The 22373-nt window shown below is 35.6% G+C and overlaps 1 protein-coding gene across 9 annotated transcripts in view; it reads right to left on the reverse strand.

Moving 5' to 3' along the window:
• Positions 1-3400: 3400 nt before the first annotated feature.
• Positions 3401-22373, reverse strand: part of POSTN (periostin) — a 31935-nt gene continuing 12962 nt past the window's right edge. Inside the window, exons 9-24 of one of the 9 annotated variants that reach the window (XM_071737973.1) lie at positions 22138-22272; positions 21127-21275; positions 20358-20494; positions 19409-19539; positions 17261-17391; positions 17000-17102; positions 16575-16642; positions 15764-15809; positions 14431-14478; positions 12174-12269; positions 11498-11587; positions 9891-9968; positions 9415-9495; positions 7256-7342; positions 5174-5215; positions 4511-4624 (exon numbers count right to left, since the gene is read on the reverse strand). In XM_071737973.1, the coding sequence (XP_071594074.1) occupies positions 4584-4624; positions 5174-5215; positions 7256-7342; positions 9415-9495; positions 9891-9968; positions 11498-11587; positions 12174-12269; positions 14431-14478; positions 15764-15809; positions 16575-16642; positions 17000-17102; positions 17261-17391; positions 19409-19539; positions 20358-20494; positions 21127-21275; positions 22138-22272 (1463 nt within the window). In that variant the 3' untranslated portion in view covers positions 4511-4583. Of the gene's footprint in view, positions 4625-5173; positions 5216-7255; positions 7343-9414; positions 9496-9890; positions 9969-11497; positions 11588-12173; positions 12270-14430; positions 14479-15763; positions 15810-16574; positions 16643-16999; positions 17103-17260; positions 17392-19408; positions 19540-20357; positions 20495-21126; positions 21276-22137; positions 22273-22373 lie in introns of all 9 variants that reach the window. The other 8 variants (XM_071738010.1, XM_071737981.1, XM_071737992.1 and 5 more) reach the window with 8 other exon arrangements.

The following is a 22373-nucleotide window of genomic DNA, read 5'->3' on the forward strand; positions in this document are numbered from 1 at the left end:
GCATGACTAAGAAGGCAAAAAAAAAAAATCAAAAAAATTAAAAAGTGCCACATGTATGAACCCATCCAAAGACTAAATCAAAGTCAAAAGTCTGTCCAGCACCAGATGTTTCAGAAAGTATGAGCAAGTTCATCACATTAACAGGGATGTTCATCCTTGTTATGGCTAAACCATCTGTCTTTACTGCTGAAGAAGTACTTGATGGAATATGTCTGCCTAGTCTGATGGGAGCTAAGCCCAAAAGAAGAGCAAAATGTGGGAAAGTGGCTCTGGAGTGAGTGTGAGAGAATGACTGTGGGAAGATACCACTTGCCTGGGCAAAGCATTACGGACTGTAACAGTGGGGAGCAATCCAGCCTTGGCAAGGAGATCGATAACATGATCTAATAAGACTTTTCCATCTGTAATGTCTCTGATCTGCAGAGATGGAGAAACAATAAATAGACCTCTTTTTTTTTTTTTTTTTTTTTTTTTTTTTTTGTAGACTTATTTTGTTCTAGTCTCACTTCTTTTTGGATTTTGGCATGATGTTTTTCTGGCTCACGTTTTCAGTGTCCTTTAGAGGACTGAAGATGTAAGAGAGTATAGACTCAGATATTGTCCCAGTGGAGTTAGGGCATGACTGGGGCACACATGAAGATCCACTGTCTTGTAAATGCTGCTGGGGCTTCTTCAGACTTACAGAATAAAAGAATAGTTAGGTTATAAAAGAATAGTTAGGGTTGGAAGGGTCCTTAAAGATCATCTAGTTCAAATTCTTTCCACTAGACCACATTGCACAAAGCTCCATCCACTCTTGCCTTGAACTCTTCCAGGAAAGAGGCATCCACAACCTCTCTGGGCAGCCTGTTCCAGTGTGTCACCACCCTGACACTGAAGAATATCTTCCAAATGTCTAACCTAAATCTGCCCTCAGCTTAAACACATTACTCCTCATCCTATCACTACATGCCATTGAGAAAAGTCCTTCTTCATCTTTCCTGTGGGCCCCCTTTCAGGTACTGGAAGACTGCTAGAAGGTCTCCCCAGAGCTTTGTCTTCTCCAGGCTGAAAAATCCCAACTCTCTCAGCCTGTCTTCATAGGAGAGGTGCTCCAGATCTCTGAAGATCTTCATGGCCCTCCTTTGGACTTGCTCCAACAGCTCCATGTGCTTTCTGTGTTGGGAGATCCAGAACTGGACACAGCACTCCAGGTGGGGTCTCACAGGAGTGGAGCAGAGGGGAAGCATCAATTCCCTTGACCTGCTGGCCACACTCCTTTTGATGCAGCCCAGGATATGTTTGGCTTTGTGGGCTGCAAGTGCAAATCTTTGGGTCATGTTGAGCTTCTCATAAACCAGTCCTTCTCCACAGAAAGAAATTACCTCTCTTCTGGCTTAAACCAGGATACATTCTTTAATGTACTATCTCTGAAGAGCTGGGATGTAGAAAGGAGTAAGCCTTCTGTCCTCCCTGGAATGAAAGATCTTTCCCAATCATAGCTGCTTTTTTCTAGAGATGGAACAAGGTGGGGTTTCAGCCATCTCACTCATCGCTCCATCTATATCTTCCACTGCTGTATGGGAACTTTGTAATCAAAGTCTTCATAAAAGACAGAAACAAGTCCTGCTAAGTCCTTCAGGAAAACAGATCTAAGTGTCTGTAGACAGATGGATCTGTACTTTCCATTGAGAACTGAGAGGTTTGGATTTGCTATGGGTCATGGTGACAGACTGACAGTCACAGGCCGGCACCTGAGCTCTGAAAGATAGCAGGAAAACTGACAGCCTTAAGAAGTTTCTTAGATCTTATTTGCAGTTAAGTCAACAGCCTGAAGAGCCTCAGGTAAAATTCTTCAAGTTATATGCCAAATCACTCCTGTCTATGGCCCTGAAAATGTTCCCTTCTCTTGCCAGCAGTATTTGGATTGAATTTTTTTCTCAGTTAGCAAAAGTGCTGTTTTAATTTGGTTTAGCATCACATTCCTATCATAGGGCTTCAGTGTGGTCCTGATTCAGGCCACATATTCCATTTTGGGAAAACCATCTGTAGGAAAAAATTGCTAAATATTTTGCTGAGAAAAATAAACAAATAAATAAATGGACTACCAATTAGGTGGATAAACACATGAGATTCAACTCAGGCATGATTAAACGTATTAGCAAAATTTATAATGAAATGACTGGTTAGAAAGCAGTCATGCAGTAAGCAGCACTCCACATAGCTTAACTTTTTGGCACACCATTGCCAGCAGCATCTTCCATTTCATAGTGGCATATCCCAGGGGTCAGTACTGGGCCTAATATTATTTACATATATACATATATGAATACCTATATATGCGTACATATATGTATATCTACATTAATGACTTGGGCAGTGGGACAGAGTGTATCTGCAACAAGTCTGCAGAGCCTACAAAATGAGGAAGAGTGATTAATACACCAGATGGCTGTTCTGCCATTCAAAATACAGGCTGAAGATATTGTCTGACAGGTATCTCATGAAGTTCAACAAAGGCACAAGCCGAGTCCTGCCCCTGGGGAGGAATAATCCCAGGAACCAGTACAGGCTGTGGGCTGGAATTCAGCTCTTCAGCAGAGGACATTGGGTCCTGCTGGGCAGCACATTGACCATGGATCAGCAATGTGCCCTCACAGAACTGCAGCCCAACAACCTGCATTAGGAAAAGCTCATCAGTGTGCAGTGCAGCAGGGCAGACACCTTCTGTGGCCAAGGAAAAGCTCATAGAGATGGACTTTATCAGGGAAGCAAGTTTTCATGGAGGAGTGCCCTTTATATATTGTTGTATTTCACCTGAAGGATATTAATGAAGGGTGACATACAGAAAGGTACTTTAGTGACTATCAGAGGCTTAAAAAGGTTATCAAATCAGAATATATACAAAATCTAGTATGCTACAGATTTATTCCCACTTGAAAAGTTAAAAATATTCGAACACAAGGTAGGTTTTTAGCCATTTTCTTCCTTCCTTCTGCTTTCTCCCCAGTTCCTGTTCATGTTTTATCTGTCAGTTCCATTGAATTTTCTTCCTTATCAGCTTTTTTTGGGGGAGAGGAGAGCACAGACACACTTCTCTCCTAACACTGCTAGGGTCTTTTAAAATTTTAGTTGACTCACAGTGGCATAGTTTCAGTTTAATGGTTTAGTGACAGTCAGAGGGTCCTGTTGAAGTACTCAGGGGGTATCTGATTATGAAATTAGGGAAGGTTTTCCGCTGTGTTTAAGGAGAGTGAGAAGAGTGATGCAGTTCAAGTGCACTAGGATGTGTTAAGTGAGAAACAGAAGCATCAATCTGTTCTTGTGGAAGGATATTTTTGAACTAAAAGCTCCATTGAAAGACTCAAAATACCTAGAATTTGCTTTATTAATGAAAAAAATAATTACAAATGAAAGCAAGCACAGTTCAGCCAAATTCTTTATTGAGTACTGATTTCAAAACAGAAATATAAAAGCACATTAGATAACTCCTCTGAAACTTTGGTCTGCAGAATTAAGGCACCTTGAACGAGTGTTTTCTACTTCATGAGTAATTGTTTTCCAACTTTTCTTAATAAAGGCAAACAACTTCTATGAGTATAAAAAGAGTTATTAAATTGACATAATTTACAGACAACTCCACATTAGTGCCAACCACTAGCAAAGCATTTTCTGATATAAAAGCTTTCAGACCTGGTCTGATTTTTGTAAAACCTTTCTCCATGCTGAGTTAACTGTTTACATGCATTTTATTTATCCCTTTTATAATTCACTTTCACAATCAAAGACACGTTGAGGGAAAAGTGGGAAAAACTTAAGAGTCTCAGTATATGTCTTGGCATAGAATTCCTTTAGTGGGAATGACTTCTGTTACAAAAAGTCAACATAATCTCAAATACATTTCAAGAAGCTCTTATTATTTGCTTTTTTTTCATTTTAGAACTTCCATTAGCCATATTTCTAGAAGACATTTGGATATGCAATGTAGGACAACAACAAAAAAAGGAAACATTCAAGATAAGGCATATTTCTTTGTTTAGGAAATGTAACATTACTGGTGTCATCATGACATTAAACGTATGATGAACTTTGACTTACATAAAGCATACAATACTACTGAACCAAAAGTGCTATGTTATCATCTCATATTTTCTTAGATTACTCTAGAAGTCACCTGAAATGATTTTTGTTAATGGTCTAATTTCATTTATACTTCTTATTTAGTGGAAATAATAATAATAAAAAAATACACTCTGTATTATTCCCTGCTCTTTTTGAATCCAAACCTGCAAGCACTTACTAGCCAGCATAAGGAATCCTGGTTCTACAGAAATTGATGGCCTTCAGCTTTTCTGGAATCCCACCCTGGATACTGCTTACTATCAAGAGCAGTTAAAGCACCTTCAGTGGACTACTCCTCCTAGTGAGCACCGTGCTAGTAGTGAGTATCTGCAGCTTCACATCTTTTTGTGGATTCATGGTTCAGTTTACATTATGTTATCAAAACATCGTTTTCTAATGCTCTCATTTAAAAAAAAAAAGTTTCTCTTCTTCTCAAAGACCATGTTAATTCAGAATTCTGTGGATTCTATCTTGGAAATCTTTTAGGGATAAGCTAATCTTGTCCTCCTTCTTCCTGCTCCCCCTGGGAAAAATGGAAAAACTTCACATTATTACACATAATATAGTTACTGTATATACTATATTAATTTGTGAAACAGATGTGAAAAAGAAAGATGAAGACTGATGCTAAATCTTTTACTGTTGTGCTGGCACCTAGGAAATTATAGTGATTTCTCAAGTTCTTAAGAGATAAAAATTACGTAGAATGAGGGAGTGAAGAATCCCACAGTACCATTTTCAGTGTCAAGTCAGAGTTAGATCACACTGTGATGCCTTTATTCTAACATGAAAAACTGGTTTGTGTTCATCCAAAGCACATAATCTAAGTTGTTTTCAAATAGAAATATAAAGAAAAAAAATCTAGAAAAAATAATTTAAAATACTAGGCTTTGTTCAACAGTGATTTTTTTTTCTTTCTTTTCTTTTTTTTTTTTTTTTTTTTTTTTAAAGCATTAATGCAAGTTTGTCCATTCAACCTTCATTTTCTAATGGGTATTTTTTTCACCTCCCAACTTCCAATATAGCTGAGAATAATATTTGATTCATGCTTAAATACATGTTTTTCTTTTACCTTGTGTTCTCCTGCCTGGTTGAGCTTTCCGTACAGGTGCTTCTAGAAAATAGAAATGTTGCAATTAGAATTTATTTGAAAGAACCTGTGAATTGAAACTCACTAGAAATGTTGGAAACTCATGGCTGACTCACAAAATCTGTTTTACAAGGTTTTCAGTTTTTCATTTTTTTTCCCATTAGCATGTTGACTTGATCACCTGAAACATGAATGCTTACAGTACAATTCACACATTTCTGCCATGGGTCGTCATCATCAAATCTTACCAACATTTCAGAAGTATGTTTACATTTTAAAGGCATGAATTAATCCATTAGTTACACTAATCTCCTACAAGTTTTAGGATGTTATAGGACATTTGGAACATGCTCTTCATTCAGTGAACACCATCTGACACTGCCAGGGATGTACAAACTCAGGTTAGTGTACAGCCCAGCACCTTGTCTCAGCTTTTGTCACAGGATGTCCAGGTCTGCTGTAAAGACATTACTTCAGAAATTATTTATAAGTGATACGCTTGAAAATTGGCCACTGCAAATTGTTGGCCATATTTCCAGCTCTATTTGGGACTTGGTGTGTAATTTTATTGTGAGTCCACAGGATCATTATGTATTTAGAGTTCAGTTAATTTTTAGACAATTCTGTTTTAAAAAGTAGAGCTAGAGAACAGGTACCACACTTATTACTAGACACATCTTTGTACAGAATATGCCAGAATATATAGTTTCTGGCTCAGTGAAACTATAAACATTTTTTCCTCTTTCCCATCAAACTGAGATATTTTTTAAACCAGATATTTCATGATCAGAAGGATTGACATTTACCAAGCATGAGAAAATTCTTCCATTACTGTCACAGAAATGTTTTTTGTATTTTTCCTTCTTTATAACTATGCATCTTTTCTTAATCAGCTACAAACAGTTGTCTTTTCATCTTGAGGTACAATGTGTATAGATGCATAGCCCTGAGATACAGGCTTCACTATATTGCATCTGAGGCTAAAAACTGGGTGAATGCACCAACATTATAGTTCTGCACTCTCCTGAAAAGGATAGAACATGGTCCACCCTTTGTATGATTTCTGTATTTACATGCTGTCCATACAGTGATGATTTCAGGTCAACCTCATGGTTGAAGATCACACCTGTCTGTCATTTACATGCAATAACAGGCAAAGTAGTATTCAGACCTCCATGTATGACCTGTACATGAACTTTATACAAACAGTGTGGTATTACTTCAGTATTTAGCATAAACTTCAAAATTGAAAAGGTAGAAACATATTTATTTAACTTCATTCCTCATAAGCCATATTTTTTTCCTACGAATTTAAAGGCCGACAGAATTTTTCATTCTATAATATTGGAATTAGAATTGGATAAGTTCATACTTACAAATGTGAATAGAAAAGAAACTCTTAGCAAGCTAATCTTAACTTTGAATGAAGATTGTAAAAAATGATTGTTAAACTTGACGAACAAATTCCTGATACAAAGCCAGGCTGAACTGTTTTTGGCTCCTTTAGGAGATTCATTTTGAACCTTGACACCATTCAGCATTTTCAAACCCCAGAGCTCCCCTCATTTAGCAACCGGATAAGGACAGAGAAATTCCAAGATCCATTGAGATATTTACTCAACCCCAGAGGTACATTCCCTCCCCCCAACCCCACCTTCACCATGCTGAGGACCCCTCATATCAATAGATAATATTAGTACTGACAAGAAATAACACAAGTTAAAAACAACTCACGTGGTCTTCTTCTGGATGTGCTGCTTAGAGAAAAGGCAATTCTTATGGTGCATGGTATTTCAAATTTCTTACCTAAGCCTTGTGGTTAAACATTTCCTCTTGTCTACTATGTCTGCTAAGGCTTTTAGTTACTTTTTCTAGATGACCCTCAGTAGTTTTCTCTGCACCATCAGTAAAAGAATTGTTTTCCAAGAGAAGTAAATAACTCTTATTCAAATGCTGCCACCAGACCTACATGATTTGGGTGAATGGATGCTACAAAACCCCACCTGGAATGATCACTTCAGACAAAGCAGGTCTTAGTGATACTGGATGTTTAAACAAACTAACCTTCCAGATGGACTTTCTTGATTTCTCTCTCGATAATCTGTGGCTCTCCCTCAATTATTTTAGTAACCTTGGTGTACTCAGTTCCAGCTATGATAAGCATCAAAAACAAATTAGTTAAATCTGACATAGCATTTTTCCATATGAAAGGAACCTCCAGTGGGAACCATGTCATTTTGGAAGTCTCTGTGTATGCAGGCCACTATGTTATTCATGGAATTGCTGATTTCTTCAGCCCTGCCACATGCGATTGCTTCTCTGGGGCTGAGCCACTCATTGTAATCTTGGCTTGAAGTTTTGTTTCAGCAAAGGCTGCCAATTGTAATAAGCAGTGCTGGGATATTCTGTGAGTAGAATTACAGGCCATATGAAATAATTCTTTTACTTTAGTCCATGTGACTGGGCTTGCATCTAAATGCTTATGAAATTTTCAGTAAAACAGAAGTAATTTGATGTAGGCAAGAGGGCCATAAAACATTATCACCATTGTCACCACCAGCCACAAATCACTGTATGTGTCTCCTTTGACTGGCTAAATGTATGGTAAGGTATTATCATGAGAGACAAGGGTACATGACTGGACAAATCATGGAAAAGATAGAGAAAAGTCAAATTAAAACAAGAAATAAATCTGCCTATTTGGTTCATTCTGTAATGCAGGATGCTTATGCAAACTAACATAATAGCAAGGAAAAAAAAACAGGATTCAAGAGACAATGTGGTATTTTCCATATTTACTAGAGAGAAACTCTCTTTTCCCATGGGATCACTGCAAGATATGGTTCTACAGATGATGGCTATTTAGCTGTATTGCTCTGTAACTGAAGATGATTAAATTACAATTGTAATTGTTAGTTTCTGGCATTAGACCTGTCACCAGATTTTTGAACAGCTCTACAGGTAAAGTTTGCTTCTGCTTTTTATATCCAGGTTGAAAGAAGTAGAATGTAGTCAAAGATATGGACTATATATAGTTTTCTTTTATTTTAAACTTTCTTTTTAAGTATTTAACACTGAAATAGGTATCCCCAGAGAGCAGGTCTTTCACATAGCTGGGACACAAGAGAGGAGGAGATAAAAAAATGTATATATTGGACATTTCTCTTTCTCTTCGATGTTCATAGGTAAATCCTGGCTTCGATCTGTACAACCAAGAGTAGCTGTACTTTCAATCAGAATGGTTTTGTTTGGTGGAAAGCTGTTCAGTTACCACTAATATTTTTACTTAATGCAAGTTTAAGTCACATCCATAGAATGGTACTTTTGAAGGACTACCATGTTCAGTTCAGTGAATACACAGCTGGCTGTGAGCTAACTCACTGGTATTCAAGTTTATAACTTACTAAAAATTGAACATAAAATAAAGTGGATTCAGTTAATTTATGCCAAAAGAAATACTGATAGCTGATTTTTAGCTCCTGGCTCAGTTTTACACTAACATTTAATAAAAACAGCACTTGAATTCTCTTTTTAATTTACCATTGCTATTATAGATAGTTTTTCTAATCTACATTAAGCAGAAAACATTCCAAATTCATAGATGAAGATTAATTTAAAAAGCACAAGTTTTTTTTTTCCAGTTTTCTACATCTACTGGTTATAGGCAGAACTGTTAGAAGAGAGCAAGCAAGAAAGAAGACCATTCCTTGGAATGCTATATTTGAAGAGAATTAAAGTTAATACATTGATTCCCATCACCTGTAAGCATTGAAGGAAGGATGCTAAACATGCCTTTAATTATTAACCTGAGGGCAATGAATATTTATTTCTGATGAACTGATAAGTAGGAAGAATTTGGCTTATTACAGTACTTCATACTTCAGAAGTGTTTTTCACAGATTTGAATTTGCTGAAAAAAAGGGTTCACAGCTAGTGGAATAAATCTTCATTGCTGCTCTGAGTTTTAATTAGATAACTTTTTAAAGACTGAATTTTTTTTCTTTCTCACAATCAATATCATAATAAGATCAGTTAATCAAACTTTGGCATTTGTTTCTGTTTCACAGACATCTGGCTTTTCATATGTGGCATTCTCTTTTTTTCCCCAATAAAATTACATTTCCACTAGGTCAGTCTTTAAAATGTTGAGAACAACATATCTGAGAGGGGTTTCAGTTATCATAACCTGTTGCAAAAAGGTTAGTCATAATACACTGATTTACCTCCCTGCAGAAGTCTTTTGATTTCTTCATCTTCAAGTAAATCACCATCACCTTCAATAAATTTGGTCACCTTGGTAACCTCTGATAGGATACAGGTTATCGCAAAAAAAATTGATGTACAGAAAACATTTGGCAATCCTATAGCAGGATATTACTGACTTAATCCTGTCATAGCATTTTTCTGAATTGCAAACTTCATCTGTTTTGATATTAAATTCCATGTGAACACTGAAAATACCATCTTACATGACAAACACAGCATAATACATATTAGACCCAGACAGCTTCAACTCTTGAGCTGACTGAAATGTGAACATCAGAGACTCAAACCAGAATGTTAGGTTTGGACACCTCTGAGGTTTAGTCTCCAGGTATGATTTAGCAGTATGAGCAACTTTGCTGAAAATACAGAGCATCCATTCAGTAATTACTTTAATAATATATATTTTTAAAGGAAAGAAAACAAGGATACTAACCTTCTTCAAGGATTTTCTTCAACTTTTCTTCATTGTCTGAACCACCTGCAGTAATTCTGGTATATTTTATTTCAGGACCTCAAAAAAGATGTGTAAGAAAGTGACTTTAATCAGGTATAACAGGGTTGCCTTTTAAGTTAGTTTTTCCTATTTGACATTTCAGATCATTCTGTCTTTAACATGCCTTAACCTTCTTTTGTGACAATTGTATGTTTCATGGTGTCCCAAATTAAACTGAACGAGGGCTACAAATAGTATTTAAAGCTATTCAGAAAAGTTCTTGGACAAATCTAAGATATTTAGAGAAAATATATCTTCATTTTTAAAAGACAATTTGAATTACTTTATTTTATTAGGCCAAAGATAAGATATTTCCTAAGTGCAAAAAGTGCCTCTATCCGTTTTTATAAATAGAGGTCGTTGGTTTTGTTACTTATATGAATAATTTCAGAGCCTAATATTTGAGTTCCTTTATTAGTTTCTACGGCAGAGGGAAAAGAAGAAAATAGTCTTAAACACTGGCCTTTTACATTATATTGACTATTGCATGTGGGATATTAGTGAAATTTGATTTTTAGAAATGAGAAAACAGTATTTTATTTTCTTCTCCAGAAATTTTGTGTTGAAACCTCCTCCCAGATTTATTCAGAAACTACTAATGGTTTTCATTCAGTTATTTTCATTGTAGAAAACAGTTGTATGAGAACAAATTAAGTTTGGTTTATTGCTCTCTTGCTTGAATGACTCTTACAATGAACTTTAAGATTTTCTAAATAAACTGAACATTAAGATTTTCTGATAAGTCAATATGTTCCTTTAACAAGGTCCTGGTCTTACTGTTGCTCTAGCAGACACAATTTTAATGGCAGCACTCAAAGTGTTGTGTAACTATGGGGATCAAAACACTTCAGAAGAGAATTTGAGATTGCTTAAATATGCCTTGTTCCACTTCTCAATTTCTGTCATTTTTCTAGGACTCTTAAAGAAATATCTCTGTAGCAAGTCACATACAATTGAAACCAGCCAAAGAGTCTGAAACTCTGAAAAGAGTTTGAAAGTTGCTGTATGGTAAGATCAAGGTCTACAGATGCACATTAATTTTTATCTTACATTAGCAAGATACAAATGTCTAATTTGTGGATGTCAGATTAATCTAAGCTTCTCCTTAAAGGGAAACAGAAAAGTTTTTTTTTCTCAAATGTCTGTAAAGTGAGCCAGGGGTGACATGTAAAATAAAGTATCTACATACTGAAGGTCTACAGTTGCTCAGATGAAACCTGTCTTGAAATACAGAACCCACAAATTCAAGAAAAAAATTTATAAATCTTCTCTTTAAAGCAAAAATTTTAAACCAGTGCAATAAAAGCAGCCTTATCCTGAAATGGTAGCAAGAAACCCTCAAAACCAGACACTTTGCACATACATTTAAGGAAAAAAAAAAAAAAAAAGACATTTTCATTGTCAGCATGCAGTTAAAATATTGCTGTCATTTCTGTACATGTCTTTGTAGCACACATAGCCAGAACCATTAGAACAGAACTTAAGATGTCTTACTTCTGTATGTAGTGATGAATTTCACTAATTATGAGTAGTTCAGCATAATTTACCTTGAATTATTCTTTCTTCTGTTACTTTTTTCTCTGTCACTTCCACAGGTCGCCCGTCAATGATTTTGGTGTATGTTTTAATGACTGGTTCTAAATTGAAGACATTAAACAAGTGATGAACAGTGTTACAAGCACTGGTTTTGAGATGCTGAAAATTCCTGAAGCACACAAGAAAATACCACAACATATTTTATGGGAAAAAAAACTGTTCGGAGGAAACAAGCAATTAAATTTCCCCAAAATTTAGGATGGCAATGGGGTGGCACCTTAGATTTGGACTTCTCAGTGCCTTTAGCAAAGCAGAAGGCAAATTTACTTCTCTGATAAAATTATCTTTCTATCACAGAACCACATACTGCATTTTTTTTTCCAGGAGAACGACCAGCAAATAATTCTCAGCTGAGACATGTCATGTCAGCATGCAGAGGGTTTCTGACATTGTCTTGATTTCACATATGGGGCATAGCTATGCAAAAAACCCAATTTTTTGAAATGCATGAGAAATGAGAAAGAAATGATGCAATAATATTACAACATCTCCAAAAAGTCTTGTCAAAAAAACAGAACAGTTGTCTAACATAACACATGAATCACTTACATAAGTAGAAACTGACTGGGAATAATGAACATTTGAAATTTTAACTAATACAAATTAAGGTGCTGAAAGAATACCAACCTCCATGAATCACTTTAGTTACTGTCTCCCCTTCCCTGACTATTTTGAATTCAGGTTCCCCTTCAATTAATTTAGTGAGCTGCGTGATAGATGGGTCTGTGACACAGGAAAAAAAAACATGTTACAAATTGTCATAAAAATACTTATGGTATTCCATGGGACTGAGATGAAGCCAGCATTATCCCCCCTATCTTTAATAAACCAGATCCCTGTAATGAAGGATTTTTGAAACCTGAGAAACCACTTGCAGCAATGCTGTACAGTCCTGAATTTTCTCCCATTCATCTTCAATTTAGATCTTGTTCCCCACTTACTACTTACAATTTTTTCAATTTTTTTTTTTTTTTTTTTTACTTTTCTGTATGTGGTATTTTTAACATCTGTTGACAAGTCTCAGGCAAAAATCAGATCCTCAGCAGCTGATAGGAAGTCTTCTTCTATATGTATTAGTAAGAAGCCTACTTTGCTGTGTTACTAGAACCTTATTGCTATGGCTTTGCAAGTGAAGGCTTAGAAAAGGACTAGAGAGGCAAATCTTTGTTATGTTATTTCTTAATAACTGTAAAGATATCAAAGAAGAAACTATATTTTGATCAGAATTCTCTTATGTCACTTGGGGGTTTTTGGTTTGTTGGTTTGGGTTTTTTTGTTTTGGTTTTTTTCTTTAAGGGCTGGGTTTTTCATTTAGGATCAATCCTTTGAACACTTAATCCATTAGGATTTGGGTTTCAATCTCTCTTCTATGTATGAACAGTGGAAACATAATTCAAGCAGGAAACATTAAGACAGGAAAGGGCAGAAATCATTTTTTTTTTTTACTGAAGTTTCCATTCCATCATTGTCTCCTTGATCTTCCTGACAATTTTGTGAAAATCAGTATGCAACTGATTGGTTGCATAGAATCAGTAGCTTTTTTCTACAGAAAGTTATGGGTTTATGTGGTTTTATTGGGAGCTGCTGCTCACTGCAGTTACTAAGAGCAAACTCAGAAGGGCCAGAATTGTCTTTATTTGGTTTATTTCTGAATCATCAGGAGAAAGGCTACATTAGCCAGAGATCATTCCCTGGAGTGTGTCCCAAAGCATAAACACTGTATTGGCAAGACAAAGAGGTAACTCTTCAATATCCTAACTTATAAAGTTATTTTCTCTCTCTGGTGAGTAACATTTAGGAGTACATTTGACTACAGAAGTGCTCAGATATCTCAATTTTTCTTTTAAAGAGAGGTTTGTTTCACTTAATTTTAAACTTCCTAACATCATAGAAAAGCACCTCGCCTATATGCCCTGTCTCTGGATTTAATACAGAAGAACAGGTACTTTCAGAGAGTGATTCTCAGGAATATTTCAAAAATATCTTAGCTGAGTTACCATCAGGAAGCTTTGTTTTATTTGTTTATATTGTTCTATGGATCTGATTTAATGATAGAGACTGGGTGACAAATATCAGTGGATATGCTAAATGGTTTGAAACACAGACAGGCTGGTGAAGAAAAAAGCAGGTTCATGTAACTTCTGCTGGGAGGAAGTCCTCCCAGAAACAATGATCAAAAAGTCTAGATAAAATTTTTGCAATACATTTTTAACTTCCCTTCTTCTCAGCTGAGCTTCATCGGTTTCCCTGAGAGTGTTTTCATTTCAGTGGGAAACTGGAGCTCATTTACAATGTACATGATATAGTGAAACCAATGAATGTTTTAGTCATGAATCACAAGTGATTTTGGCAATCCCAGCCCCACTTTTTGCTCTCTTCAGTCCCACCAATAATCTTTAAGTCATGATTTTGTCTCAGGAAGAAAATTTGGCTAAATATCCGTTCCAGGCATCTGACAGATATTGGTATTTAGAACTGATTGAAAACTAAACTGATTTTTCCCCCGTTCAACTTATAAGAGACAAGTTATTTATTTTTGCAAAAATTGTTGTTTTGAATAAAACAGATTTTTTTTTTCATTTAAAATATGGTAATGCTTGGGGCACTTAAAAGAGATTGTTTGAAGAAATATTATTTAAAAATATTTTTAAATGCCTGTAGAAAAAAGAAAATCTATTTTGGGAGAACAACTATCAGAAATTTTAAAGACAAAATATTTCAGCCAGTTCTAATTACAATATTTGTATCTTTGCTTTTCCAGCAAAGTCCTGAATGTCCTGGAGTTATGTACAAAATGTGTCCTATTAAAGAAATATATACAATATATATTCTGTATATGCATATGAACATATACAGAAGTATATATACTAACGGTCTCATTTACCTTCCTTTCTGATGATGGGCTGGACGTTGCTTTCAATTATGTTAATTTCTGAAAGTATAGAAAATGGAATATAAAGCACATTCCATTCTTATAGTTTCTTTAGGGTAATGATCAGGTAGTTTTGGACTGGACATAAAGTTGTGGATAAAATCACAGATTTTAGAGAAGTAACTTAAAAAGAACTTGAGTACAGATTTCAGCTCTTGCTACTATGTGGCAGTGTGCACAAGTGATCTGCAGATGCCACATCTGGCATGCCACTATGTCAGGTCACCTCTCAGCCTTCTGTAACTGAACAAATTAAGTGACCTCAGCTGTTTTCTTAAGTTGGGCCCTTGAAATCTTTCACCACATGGTCACACTCCTCTGGACACACTCAAGTAGTCTGACAGTCCTTGTATTAAAGCATCCAAAACCCCATAATGGTACGTGAGGTAGCACCACACCAGGGCAGTGTTAAGTGGAGCAATTCCCTGGCTTGACTGCCTAGCTCTGTTGTGCCTTGGCACTTCAAACCAGGCCCTTTTGGCTGCCAGGCTACATTGTTGACTCCTGTTCAACTTGCCATAAAGATAGATTATTTTTTGTTCCAAGAGTCTTTTAACTTCAGCATGTCCATTCTCAGTTTTCAAAAGCCTACTGAGACAGTCTGTTTCTGCTGAGAAGTGTGGGTAGAATCCTATAAAAATTTAATAATCTGCCTAAATCCATATTCTCTCACAAGCCAAAGCTTCATAGGATTCTTTGTCTTCTGACATTTTGCAAGACCTGATCATGAACCCTGAGGAAGGATGCAACAGAGCAACAAGTTTCCTTTTTTTTTCACATTTACTTCTTAAGAGAGAAAATGGTCAGAACAACTGCCTCCCCTGTAAGCCACATATTTCCATGTGTGGAAAATGAATGGAATGAGTACAATTTATCCTTCTGGAAGCATTTATGAAAAAGAAAGCATCTTGATGCAGAGTTTGGTCAATGCTACATCTTGTGTAGTCAGACAGTATAACAATGCAATGTATCAAACACTGAACCTTCAGTAAAAACTGAAAAATAATCTTTTCCTTATGTTTCTTGTGTACTCCAGAGATTTTAAACAGCTTAATTCAGGGTTACTTCCCAGTCTCATCTCTGGAAAGGGAAAAAATACATACAGTAGCACAACAGCCAGAAACATTCTACTATTAGTCTTTCCTGTGCTTCTTTGGCACACCTTACTTTCCCAGAAACCACTCCTTTTTAAAAAATAAAATAAAATATCTATATTCAAGAATGGAATTGGCAACATTTAAAAAACAATTTCAAACCCATCTGGAAGTATTTAAAATGAACTTACTGTAAAATGTCAATGGAATCTCTTTGAAGGTACTGTCACGAACAAACTAGAAATACAGAAAATTGATGTTAAAATTTAAAAGAAAACACTTGCAGGGGCATTTCCTGATGAGTTTGTGTAGGAGTCACTGCTTCACTGATCTAAAAATTAGGCTATACTATTTGCCTAGATCTTCTCAGAAACTGTTGAGGTAGAATGCAGTCTCAAGAAGACGCTCAAGACAGATAAGAGTACCTGGTTTTCTTCACAGGCTACTGAGCCTGGTGGGTTAAATGACATAGCAATTTACCCAATATTTCTTTCAAAGAGGGATTAACTCAAGGATTTAGAAGTGTTCTCTTTTGCTGGAGTGATAAAGTGTACCAGAACCAAAGAGCCAACTTTACCTGTTCACATCGAAGGTATCCAAATGCAAATATTATAAAATTATTTGGTGTTGAAAAGCATACACTCTAACTGTCAAGTACAGTGTATCATTTATTATTATATTTGGGTAATTGGAAGCTATTTAAGGTGTTGCTTGATGAAGAAACAGAAGGACCAGGGAATAAATTGACACTGCAAGAGGTTGCCCAAGGAAGTTGTGGCTGCCCCCTCCCTGGAAGTGTTCATGGGGCTTTGATGGGGCTTTGAGCAACTTGGACAAGTGGGAGGTATCCCTGCCCATGGAAGTGAGGTTGGATCTAGATGACCTTTAAGGTCTCTTCCAATCCCAGATATTCTACCCAGTGATTCTACTTATGAATCATAATGTACATTGTTTCTCATATCCTGCCAAAAAAAAATGAAGAAACCATTATTTAAGGAGTACCTTAATTTGAATGTATTTAATCAGCTTCTTCAGGATTGTGAGCAACTGATCATTTCCAACGGGCAGATCTAACAAAAGAAACAGGCATGTAAGAAAAAACATACAGCTGTTTTCATTTTACTTTCATTTATGGTGAACAGGAGATGAGATCACTCTTAAAGACTCACACAAGTGTGTCCATGCACATATGCCTTCTTTCATATGGTAAAGATGGCATCTTGTCTTCCACTTGACTCAAAATGTCAAACAGTTGCCATGTTTTGAAGCATGGGTCTTCCATAAAATGAGTAGTTAGTTACATTTTGTGTTTCTTATTCCACATAGGAATCGTGTCTTTAAGGGAATTAACTTTTTTTCTACTGTACCTTCATAAGATGTAAAGAGATTCAGAAGAGGGTGCATGAATTCCATTAATTAATTCTTACCTGCTGGATATAGGAGTTTATCAATAACATGAATGACACCATTAGTTGCCATGATATCAGATTCTTTTGATTTCAGTTCATTAACCAGAAGAGTATCATTCACCTGGTAGAAGATGGAAAGAGAAGATGAGTTATAAGGGACATTAAAAAACAAACCCAACCTCCTAAATACAATGTTCAGAGAAATGCACCCCATTCTGTAATGTGGATAGACATGGCATGTCCAGTCCCTGTTAAAAGACTTCTTTTTCAACACTTAACTGTTTTCAAGTAGAGTTTCCCTCCTTGAATAGTTTTAAGAATGTTTGTCACACCAGGCTCAAAGCCACTCCCAATGGAAACTCCTTGCGTCAAGTGGTAAAGGAGAATGTTTCTGAGAGCATTTTTGTCTCCTATTTAAAAAGAAAAGTAAGAGTACAAGTTAAATGGTAATGGATGGTTCTTTCTGGAAATTCTAAGGATTCACATAGGCTTGAGCCAGAATTAGGCACACTATGAATGAAACTACCATAAACATTTACAATTTGAAGATTTTAAAATTATGATAAAGAGGGAAAAACAGCCATATGACAAAAAGGCACTCAGAACATGATCAATAGAAATAACTCGCCAGTTAGGATTTTTTTCCTGGTGCTTTTTTCCGTGACCATTTTCCTTTTTAACCTTTTTGTTTTGATATTAATGCAATTCACTTTACTACTGCAATGCAATGCAATTGCAATTAATTAGCACTGAGATTTGTGACTGCACCATTCATAGGTAGCGTTGTTATATACCTAGCTTAAAAATGCTCATTCTAAAGCTGTTTTCATAAACTATCATATTGCCTTTTTTCTATGCATCAGGGTTAATATAAAAAAAAACATTGATTTGTGTCTTTCCTATAGAAAAACAAGGTATTTCTTTATTCCTTAAAACAAAAATCGTACTTCAGGGTTTCATTTTTATGAAGAAAACAACATAATATCTTCAAAGAAAACCAAGATAGAATTTCAGAAAGTAATAAAAAACCAAACAAAACCAACCAAACAAAAAACCCCAAACAAAACAGCAACCATCACCCCAAAACAAACAAACAAACATCAATAACCTGAACATTATGCTGCAAAAAAACAGTAGTGAGGCTAAATTAAATACTCCTCTATCAAGGAGGGTAAGCTGAAACTGAGTCACAATGATAGGAAAAGCTGGTACATAAGTACATAAAGCTCTTTGAAAAGTAGAAGGGCAAGTATGTTTGTAATCAATTATAGAAGTATTCCAAAAATGGTATGGGCAAAGTCATTGTGAATGTAAGACAAAAATAATAAGCCTGATAAATGCAGTCCTAGTTAATAAAAATAATTATATGAAATTTATCCAGTTACTTCAGTTCAGAGCCTTGAAACAGGCTTCATTTAATTTTATAATTAATATCTAATTAACATTAGATAGCTTAATCTGTTAATTTATTGTCAGTCACTAGAGATACACCACACTAAGGGGTAATTTGGACCACTATAACTTTAAAGGGCTGAAGAGAGAATTCAAATTTGCAGTGCCTCTAATGATTTTTAGGCTGAATAGAGATGCAGTTGCTTCTTATCAATGCTCTGAGAGGGATTCTTTGAAGTCATTGAGGATTCATGGGATTTGGCTTCATGTCTTTGAACTTTGATCTGAAAAGTGCATGAATGGAAAATGTGACTGACCTTCTGGATGTGGGATTTGGGGCAACAGCTCATCCCACACTTGTGCACATGTTAGATTTAATCTCAAATAAAATACAAATATTTATAGTGCTGTGGCTAATCTACCCCTCTAGAGGGAAATTCTGTAGGAAGATGTATTCACTCTGCTTTTTCTCATATTGAAATGAAGCATGATATTCAAGAAACTACTTTTCAATCTTGTGAAATATCTGTGTATTAAAGTCAAAGTGTACAACAGAAATAAAATAAGTAAATTTGCATTTGGAAATACATATTCAATACTCAAGCTGGAGAGACGTAATATCAGAGGTCACTAGGTGGAGGCAGTGAAAAGTCAGTATTACACATCTTCGAATGCAAAAGTCACAACTTGTAAAGAAATGTGATCTAAGTGACTTACCAGTATTAAAAATCTCTAGGTTTAATGATAAAAATTTGAAAATAACTAAATGAATGCAGATTTCAACTTGCAAGGTAATTTTACCTCAGAGTAACATATCAAGAATTGAAAATTAAATTTAAATACAGGTTAGATGCTTTTTTTTACAAAAATTATTCTCTGTCACTCAAGAAAGGGGTAGTTTAGGGAAGTCCTATGGTCTGCTCTACTCAGAAGATAAACCGTTTTATCAGAAATATTTTGTGGGATAAACACACTGGTCACCTTTTCCATTGGTTTTCCCTTTGCTCATATTTCTAATTTTCTTATGGTACTTACTTATCAATATATCTTTATCATCATCAGTTAAACCTTTAAAGGCTTCATTAGTTGGAACAAACAGAGTCCATTGCCCAGGCCGTGACAGAACATCATCTAAATCTGCAGCTTTCACCAGGCTGAGGAAAACGCTGTTTACAACAAAGAGATAAAACACAAATAAATTCTGTTGAAGTGTAATAACTCTGCTTGGGTCTAGGCCCTTAGATCCCTCATTTTTTCTGATAGTGCAGCAAACACTCTCATTATTTCCCAGATATAAGGACAGTGGAGGAGGAAAAGTAAGGAGAAAAAAAGAGTTTTAAGAGTAGCAGACTGATGAAAAATGATTTGAGAAAAAACATAGTAGCAGCCTAGATCAGAGCAGAATTAATTGAATGAAAGCACATTTCAAAGAGATAAAGGGAAGATGCCAAAGGTAGTTACTATCTCTAGGAGTATTTAGATACTTGCAGGAAGGGGACAGAAATACACTCTGGAAGGGTATGCAATCATGCTACACCCCTGTGGAATTGCATCACTTCTTGATAAAATCTCATGACTCCACTGCTTCCACAGCTCTGGATGTATCATCCACTTTCCTTTGTCCTCTTACCCACTTCATTCTAGAGTCTTACAGACTTCTATGTGCTGTAAATAAGCATTTTAGCATACATTCAAAAGAGAATACTTTTCCTTTTTTCTTTCCCCCTCCTTTTTTTTTTTTTCTTTCTTTCTTTTGTTTTGTTTTGGTTTGGTTTGGTTTTGTTTTTGTATTTATTTTTCTTTGCTTTGTTTTTGGTTTGGTTTGGTTTGTTTTCAGGAGGGAATAATCCCCTCTCTGCTTTCCTTCCTTCACCCCCCTAAATCCAATAACCTGCATTCCATAATTATTTTTCAGACCAGCTGTGGTGTATCTGCAGTTGTGCTCTGCAGGAAAGATCTCAGTGCTGTCAAAACTGCTACTCACCTAAAACGCTTATCATTTCTCAGCGTTTCATGCAATGTCTTTTCTGCTGGATTAATGATCTGTCTGAAGACATGAATAAAACCATTCCTTCCTTCTTTACTTCCTCTGACCATGCATGAATTTTCAACGCATACAGCCTGATTAAAGGAGAAACAACAGGAACTAATCACGCAGTGGTACCCATTGAAACATATTTGATAAAATGAAATAGATGCATACTTCCCAGCAGTGACCCACATTTTAAAACAATCCTCATATGTATTTCTTTCAGTCAAATTTTGTGTTCTTGCCAAGAAATGTGGTATTCGTTGAGAAAGAAAAAGTAGCAAAATTTGGAGTAAATTAATATAGTGTAAATATTTACAAACTGGATTTTTTTGTTTCCTTTAGGAATGTTCTTATTTAGTTTAGAAACTAGCTTTAAAGCTTTGTATCTAATGCAGTGTCAAATTTGGAATCCTGTTTCATTTTCCAAAGAAATACTTCCATGCAAACAAAGTTCCCTTCAGTATAAATTGGATTTACACTTTTCTTTTTTCAAGCTTAAAAGCGTAAAGATTTTTGCTATAGAGTTGTAATGGTAAATTTTGGAGGTTTCATTCCGTTTTTTTTTTTTGTTTGTTTGTTTTTTGTTTTGTTTTTTTTTTTGTTTTGTTTTGGTTTTTTTTTTTGGGTTTTTTTTGGTTTTTTTTGTTTTGGTTTGGTTTTTTTTGTGACTTTTCAATTCCCCAGCTGGGATATGTATTGTTAGAAAGCCCCATTCACTTACTGTGCGATACACAAAGACTCTAAGAAGTTTTCCTCCAATTGTCTCCAGCTCTTGTCCATTATACAGTTCATTAAGCCCAACTTTCACTTTTATAATATGATTCTGCAGGATCGTTTTAAGAAGGCGTTGGTCCATCCTTAAGGTGTCATCTATAAAACCATTTATAGCGATTTATAGAGTGACTTTTTGTTCGAATAAGGTTAACTGTGGACATTATATTAAAAGACCATGGAAATACTTAGATTTTCTTTGAAATATTTGAATTAAGTCTTGGATAGATCTGTGTATTCAGAAATGATTTATCAAAGTGGTTTTGAAAATTGCCATTTCTTCAATTCAAACTTTTAACATAACCCTGATTAATTGATATAAATAGTAGGGCAGATTCATAGATGGGACTGCTCCATCTTCTGAATTACTGCTGAAGATCTTATTGCAACCTTTCCTTTCTGCATGTGCATCTTAAAACCTTTCAAATTTTGCTTCTGTGGGTGAGTGGAAACTTGAATTCTTGTGAGAAGGGCAGGATGATCATGTGGTCACTTCTGCAGATATGCAAACACCTCTTGTATAGTGCAAGTGTATTGGTTTCTCTCTCTTCAACATACTGGGAAATACCAACCTCCTTATATACTTTTAAAAAAAATAAATATGTTGTGACTCTAATGCAAGTAATGTAAGGATTAAGGGACCTGGCAATTCATTAATATCTCACTTTTCCTTTTCCTATGATTTTATGATTTACCATCATCTCTCTGTGCTTTTTTCATGTATTATTTTAGTGATATGATTTCCATTAGCAAATGATACAATTAAAAAACAAGTTGTGCAGCCTGGTGATTAGGCTTGCTTTGTCTTTTTGTATGATATGTATTTTGAATTGATGAACTCTTTCTCTCTGTGTCTCTTGGGACTCAGAACAAGTACTGGGGCTTATTTGGAAAATTGTTGGTGCTGCATATATTCTCGTTCATTTTGACATTCAGAGCATAATCTTTTAAGGCTACTGACCTGAGAAAGCACCATTCAGAGGTGCCAGGAGAGTGTATTGGCCCTCTGGTCTTAGAGAAGATGCCAGTCCGAGCTGTACCACTAGGTCTTTAAAAGTAGCCTGCTGGTCACCCCCAAGTTCAATGACTTCCTTGGCTGCAAATAGAATAAGACAAGTTATTTTAACTTAATTTACTCCCTTTCCTGTTTGGATTTTTCATGTTATACACAACAATAAGTCTGAGGGAATCTAGGTA

This window comes from Heliangelus exortis, chromosome 1, assembly GCF_036169615.1.
Source record: "Heliangelus exortis chromosome 1, bHelExo1.hap1, whole genome shotgun sequence".
NCBI classification, from domain to species: domain Eukaryota; kingdom Metazoa; phylum Chordata; class Aves; order Apodiformes; family Trochilidae; genus Heliangelus; species Heliangelus exortis.